Source organism: Moschus berezovskii, chromosome X (genome assembly GCF_049115385.1).
Source record: "Moschus berezovskii isolate FMDL1 chromosome X, NW_MosBer_1.0, whole genome shotgun sequence".
Taxonomy (NCBI): Eukaryota; Metazoa; Chordata; class Mammalia; order Artiodactyla; family Moschidae; genus Moschus; species Moschus berezovskii.
The window spans coordinates 78,582,903-78,590,501 of NC_142488.1; the positions used below are offsets into that span (position 1 = coordinate 78,582,903).

At 39.4% G+C, this 7,599-nt stretch overlaps 1 protein-coding gene across 1 annotated transcript; it reads left to right on the forward strand.

Annotated features, from left to right (window-relative positions):
* The first annotated feature begins 2,776 nt into the window (after positions 1-2,776).
* On the forward strand, positions 2,777-6,288 carry PABPC5 (poly(A) binding protein cytoplasmic 5). The gene is made up of 2 exons (XM_055438392.2): positions 2,777-2,841; positions 3,381-6,288. The coding sequence occupies exon 2, from the start codon at positions 3,521-3,523 to the stop codon at positions 4,667-4,669; it is 1,149 nt and encodes a 382-aa protein (XP_055294367.1). The 5' UTR covers positions 2,777-2,841; positions 3,381-3,520; the 3' UTR covers positions 4,670-6,288.
* Positions 6,289-7,599: the final 1,311 nt, after the last annotated feature.

A 7,599-nucleotide genomic window follows, 5' to 3' on the forward strand; every position in this document is an offset into this window, starting at 1 on the left:
ACTCATTCTGACACATTACTACCAACTGTACATAACAATGTGGTGGGATGCGCTTAGAATGCCAGTTGTCCAGGAGTCCTTCCTCGTGCAAAATATTTCTCAGATTTAGAAAGACTCAGATATGCTCAATCAACTGCCTTAGGAATCTGGGCAGGGATTTTTAATGTATTTAACATATGAAATCAGGTTTATGAAGACTATAAACTTGCCTTTCATATATAATACAAATGTCAGAGAAATGTCCTACATATGATTTTTATTCCAGAGACAGTTTTCAATATAAACATTAAAATGATTAAATAAATTATAGATGAAAAAGATTCCCTTTTCCCCATAAACCTCTGCTTTGCAGAGGAAACTGTATTAAAATTCATTCATTTCACAACAGGTCTAAATTTCTGATTTTTGATCTGATAAAATGTTCAATATAGTTTTGTTATTTTGTGCTAAATCGCTTCAGTCATGTCCGACTCTTTGCGACCCTATGCACTGGAGACCGCCAGGCTCCTTTGTCCATGGGATTCTCCAGGTAAGAATACTGGAGTGGGTTAGCCATTTCCCTTCCCAACACAGGGATCAAACTGACCATCTCTTATGTCCCCTGCACTGGCAAGCAGGTTCTTTACAACCAGCGCCACCTGGGACACCCTAGTTTAGAATGTTTATATTGTAATGACCCCCAAGTATAGAGAAGAGGCAATTTTGAAAATAATTATTTTCAACAAGCACATTTCATCCATAATATTAGAGAAAATACATACAAATGAATTGGAATAGGGACAGCATTTAGATCATTACATAAATAAAATATTGATTTTATTTTAGTTATAATACTATGGGAATCGTTCTCTTGGCCTTACGTTGTTATTTTAATACAGCATTTTTTGTAAAGTAATAGCTTTAAATCAGGAAAATAAAAACAAATTCTAATCCATTGTTAATTAAGATTATGAGGAAAGATGTTTATAAAGTTTGTTTTCTAAGGACAATAAAGTAAGCACGTGTTCACAAGTGTTTCTACATGTTGGTCAATGTGGTGCTATTTTAAGACCAGTTTTTATATTAGTCTATCTCTATAACTTTTTTAAAAATTTATATTTGCTTTTCTCACAGTCTCCATGTCTTAACTAAGCAAGAATCCTAGAAAGTAAGCAAAACAGCTCAGTAAAGAAAATTACAAAATATTTGAGTAAATAATGAGAGTAAACTGTCATCTTCAGTGAACTATGCTGTCTAACAGAAACTGTAAAAAATGAAACAACACATGAATTTAGCTTTTTATTCTAGGAATGTCTTCTTAATACAACATCTTTTGGGGTTAAGATCCCCTAAAGGAGGAAATGGCAATCGACTTCAATATTCTTGCCTGGAAAATCCTACGGACAGAGAATCCTGGAGGGCTACAGTCATTGGGGTCGCAAAGCGTCAGCCAGGGCTTAACCACTGAGAACATATACACACCTTCTCTTGCTTAATTTTTCCCCAGGATCCTTTCCAGTCTAACTGTACCGACATGTTTTGCTTGGATTTTCTTTTAGAGGGGAAGTCTCGAGGAATGGGCTGGTTGAATTTGCATTACATACATTGGCGACTTTCTGAAGATAAGGTAACAGTCCTCTCCCAAAAGTTTCCCACAAACTCTAGAGAGATCTTGAGAAAAAGCTCTGAGTTGAGTCTAATCTTATAGCATTGTTCCCTGCAATGGTTTAAAGTTGACAATTCAAGTTGAAATTACTAATTATGTAAAGTGCTTATATATTTACATGTTTATTTCACCTGTGAACATTAATTATTACAGCTTTTATCTCTTTAAGATTTTGCAATTCATGATTATGGAGGTAGCACAGCCTCAACGCTTTCTGGCACTGAAAGTGAAAGTCTGCTCAGTCGTGTCAGACTTTTTGCGACCCCATGGATAGTCCACGAAATTCTCCAGGCCAGAATAATGGAGTGAGTAGTCTTTCCTTTCTCCAGGGGATCTTCCCAACCCAGGGATCGAACCCAGGTCTCCTGCATTGCAGGCGGATTCTTTAACAGCTGAGCCACTCACTAAGTATCATTAAAAGTCATTTTATCGCTCTCCAATAATTAAAATCTTAGTATTACTGGAGCAGCAAAAAGAACTCTGCCTATTACCTTGGAATAATGCTACCATTATGCTGAAGTTTAATGGAGTAAGAACAAAAGCCAACCACAAAATGGGCATGTGTTTTGTTTGACCCTGTGATCATTTAGCACTGGACTGGGATTCCAAAACAACTGTCAGTTGACTTTCCAATGCACTCAGGAAAGTATGCAACCTATATCTTATTTCCTAAGCAGAAACTATTTAGGGGAAACATTTAAAAAAATTAAAACAAAACAAAACAAAAAAACTTGACAGTTCTCTCCACCTAGGTCGTCACCTCCTTTGACTTGATTTTGGGGTCAGCAGCCTAAACGTAATATTTTAAATTAATAAATAAATTTTTCAAAACTAAGAAAAAAATCTAGAAACCTTTTTAATCTCTCTCTCTCTCTTTAACATCTTGGCAGAGAGCAAGCGGGAAGAAGCGGGAAGTTCCTTAGCACGGTTCCGGGTTTCCTTGCGCCCCGCCCGTCCTCTCGCCCCACCACAGCTACAGGCTTTTTAGTCCCTGGTTCGGTTTGTCCTGCGGGAACAATCCCTGTCCATCCGTCTGCGCTCTGCGCGTCTGCCGGGCATCTGCCCTTCTCTCTTGACTCCGCCCCGCATCTGTCCGGAACCGCCTCGCGTCTGAGCTGACCCAGTGCGCGTCCGCCAGTCAGTCCCTCCGGACCCGCCGCGAGTCTCAGGCTGCCGAAATCACCGCGCGTCACTCGGTCCGTACCCAGTGGGCATCTTGGGTATCTGGGCGGTCTCCGGTCCCCCGCGCGTGTGTCTGTCTGTCTGTCTGTGCGATTCGCTGCTTGCAGCCTGCCTGCCTGGCCGCAGCGCACCAAGTGTCCAGTTTACCCTTTCGCTGACGCTGAGTCTCCAGCGCGGCCTTAGTGAGCTGCGAGCCCGCCTGAGACCGGCCAGGCAGCCGGCGGAGGAATACACGTTCGGCCCCTGCCCTTGTTGTTATCATTTTAAACCCACGGGAGATTGAGGCCTATTTTTATGCAGAAAATTGGTCGTGAGGCCTCTGTCACCAAGGCTAGATGTGGGGAGCCAGCCAGCTGCTTGGTGATTTCTTACTATTTAGCGGGGAAAGGGACATTTATTTCTTAATACTGGCTTTTGAAACTGATTTTAGATATGAATGGGTGGAAATTCTAAGCCCCCTTAGGGAGAATGGATTCGTTATTGGGGTGCTTTTTTGTCTGATGCGTTTGTTCTGAGCCTGCTGACCAGCTGTTTCTGAACTTCATTTTCTCAGCCTCAACAGTGATTCTGAGTCTGCTTTTAGCTTTCTTCGCCTTGGCTTTTTTCTGTTTGTGAACAACTGTTTGGCCCATAGCTTAGAGAAAACAGTCTTTTTTTCTCTCCCAAGAGAGCCTTCTCCCTGTACTCAGAAAGATGGGGAGCGGGGAGCCTAATCCTGCTGGCAAGAAAAAGAAGTACCTCAAGGCTGCCTTGTATGTGGGTGACTTGGACCCAGATGTTACCGAGGACATGTTGTATAAAAAGTTCAGGCCTGCTGGACCTCTGCGCTTCACCCGAATCTGCCGTGACCCGGTGACCCGTAGCCCCCTGGGCTATGGCTACGTTAACTTCCGCTTTCCTGCGGATGCTGAGTGGGCACTGAACACCATGAATTTTGATTTGATTAATGGCAAACCATTCCGTCTAATGTGGTCTCAGCCAGATGACCGCTTAAGAAAGTCTGGAATTGGAAATATATTCATCAAAAACCTGGACAAATCCATTGACAACAGGGCCCTTTTTTATCTGTTTTCAGCTTTTGGGAGCATTCTTTCCTGCAAAGTCGTATGCGATGACAATGGCTCTAAGGGTTATGCCTATGTGCACTTTGACAGCCTGGCCGCTGCCAATCGGGCCATCTGGCACATGAACGGGGTGCGGCTCAACAACCGCCAGGTGTACGTGGGCCGATTCAAATTTCCAGAAGAGAGGGCTGCTGAAGTTAGAACTAGGGATAGAGCGACTTTCACTAATGTTTTTGTTAAAAACTTTGGAGATGACATGGATGACGACAAACTGAAGGAACTTTTCAGTGAGTATGGGCCAACTGAGAGTGTTAAGGTAATAAGAGATGCCAGTGGGAAATCGAAAGGCTTTGGATTTGTGAGATATGAGACACATGAGGCTGCCCAAAAGGCTGTGTTAGACCTTCATGGAAAGTCCATCGATGGGAAAGTGCTCTATGTAGGGCGAGCACAGAAGAAAATTGAACGTCTTGCTGAGTTAAGGAGAAGATTTGAGCGGCTGAGATTAAAAGAAAAAAGTCGGCCTCCAGGGGTGCCTATCTATATTAAGAACCTGGACGAGACCATTGATGATGAAAAACTGAAGGAGGAATTTTCTTCCTTTGGATCAATTAGTCGGGCCAAAGTGATGGTGGAGGTGGGGCAAGGCAAAGGGTTTGGTGTTGTCTGCTTCTCCTCTTTTGAAGAGGCTACCAAAGCAGTAGATGAGATGAATGGTCGCATAGTGGGCTCCAAGCCCCTGCAGGTCACTCTGGGCCAGGCCAGGCCCAGGTGGTGAGGATAAGAATGCTCGATTTGTTTCAGCCTTAAGCTGGTGCCTACTTAGTTTGGGCTACTTTGTGATAAGAGGTTATTTTATGTCAGTTAACAGGTTTTTTTTTAAGTGAGTACTTTCTTTTGGGAAAAAAAAAAAAGAAACCAGAAAGCCTTGTTCATTTTAGTGAAGAACATTATTTCTAATTGTAAAATTGTCATTTTGTACTATTTTTCGATATAATATCCTTAGGAATATATAGAATAAAGTTTATTCCTCCACACACTTGTCCTAAACCAATCAAGGTGAGGTAATTGAGTATATGTCCTTCCTTATTTCACTAATACTACTAAATTTCATTTCTCCTAATGAAATAAAATTTCATTAGGTCCTTACATCTGAGTCTATCACAGTGAAAACTTCTAACTTGCTTTTTGATAAATCAGTAGAGCAGGGGAAAGTGTATGTGATCCAGGTAATGTTTACATAATTTGGCTTTAAATTATTATTTAAAATGAATATTTTTTAAAGATATGAGCTTTTTACTTCTTTTTATTTATTTATATTTTTTCCCTTTTTTATTATACTGCGGGCACACCACAGACTTCATAGTGGATTTGAGTAAGTTTTGAGAGTTTCCACTATTAACTTTATAACTTCAATAAGCATATTGGTACTTTATCAATCAGTACGTTAGAAGAGTAACACTGTAAAGACTGATTTTTTAAATTCTATGTTTCATCTTAAAAACCTTTCTTGAGAGATTTAATATTTGAAGACAGGCTAAGGAGCATTGTTATCGCTTGTTTTGCTAAACTCTTTAGTAGGTATATTTGGATTGTGTTTCATTAACAAAAAAGGTGAATAACAACACTGAATTGCCTTTGTCTGTAATTTTAGGATTACCTTCAGCCTTTGTCATGTCAACATAGAAGGTAAACACTCCATGTAATGATGTTGAAAACTACTTTGAAGAACAACTATTAAACTTGCCATTACCTCTTGTAAATTGTTGAATATATTCACAAGATAATATTCACAGATGTTACAAAATTAAGGAAAAGGTCCTCTCTCTTGATTAAGTAGCATGCCTCCATCTATCATATGAGATTTCTTAATCCAGTATGGTTCTCTTTTTGTCTAGCTGCTTGGAAGTTTTGACAAAATATTCTGTTCTATGTTGCAGTTATGTTATTTGCCCTGTGACTTCTATATTATGGATTTTCTGTTTCACTTGTAGTTCCCTCTTGTCCACACCCATCTACCTTTCAATCTGTATTACACTTACTTTCTTATTTTCTTTGGATAGTGCTGCTGCTCTGCTCAGTCACTCAGTCATCTTCGACTCTTTGAGACCCTGTGGACTGTAACCCACCAGGCTTCTCTGTCCATGGAATTTTTCAGGCAAGGATACTGGAGTGGATCACCATTTCCTACTCCAGTGGGTCTTCCTGACCCCTGGATTGAACCCATGTCTCTTGTGTCTTCTGCATTGGCAGGCAGATTCTTTACCACTGCACCACCTGGGAAGCCCTTTTCTTTAGGATTGCCTTTCTTTTAATATATGCCAGTTCAAATCCATTTTGGAGTTAGAGAAATAAATACTTGATTTACATAAAACTTAAATTATTACTTTTTAAAAATAACATTCACTCATACCACAAATCCAGTCATAAGAAAATGTTTTAGCTCTATTCCCAGTTGATTTTTATTACTTTATGTAGAAATCTTTCATACACAAAACAATATAAATATATAATTTTTTAACACTTCTGTTAACTCTTTGCCCATAAAATAATCAGAATAATTTGTTTTCATTTAATTATCTACAGACTACTTGTATATTCATTATCAAACATTTTCAAATGGATGGTTTTTATTGATTATAAACATAATACATGCTCCTTGTAAAAAAATGTACAATGATGCAGAAACTTACAAAGAAGGAAGTAAAATTCCCAGAGTTCTGAGACAACTACTTTTTAAGTGTGTGCTTATCCTTTCATGCCTTTTCCCCTATGTATATACACACTGTTTTACAAAAAAGAAAAAAAGAAAATATACTATATGTATTTTTTTTAATTTTAAGCCAAAACATAATCATCTGTTAATGTCCAATAAATACCAATCTGTATCATCAATTAGTGACTACAGCGTATTCCATTGTGGGATCTTCCCAGATTAGGGATCAAACCCGTGTATCCTGCATTGGCAGACAGATTCTTTACCATTGAGCCACCCAGGAAGCCTGGGGAAGGATTTTCTGTACAGGAAGTTTCAAGCATCCTGGTGCTTTTCTGGTTGAATCCATAGTTAACGAAAAAAAATAAAATGTTATGTGTGTAAGTGATATTTTTAGCCCAGAGGGGGGAAAATGTTGAATAAGAATACTTTTTAAGGGAATATTTAGGAGTAGAGTGAATACCATCTTATTTGTGAATAAATGGCCTAATGTAAGGGAATAGTTAAGAATGTATCAATAAATGACTGATTATAGATGATAAACGTGTTCCCAGCACTTGTGACAATACTTGGACTATAGTTAGCATATCATGATTACTTGTTGAATTAATGAGTTTATAATCTATGAATTATGTCTCTCCACTTGTTTGCTTTCCAATTCTCAGTATTTGACAAGAGAAATGTTATTACAGAATAAGCCATTTTTATTAAATCTTATCCTATAAAGAAATAATTAAGAACACATTGCTTACATAGATTGGTGCTTCTAACATAATGTTACTGATAACACGTGCATGATTGTGTGATAAGTCACCTCCGTTCGTTCCGTTCCGTCCCTCAGTCGTGTCCAACTCTTTGCGACCCCATGGACTGTAGCCTACCAGGCTTCTCCGTCCATGGGATTCTCCAGGCAAGAATACTGGAGTGGGTTACCATTTCCTTCTCCAGGGGATCTTCCAGACCCAGGGATCAAACCCGGGTCTCCCGCATTG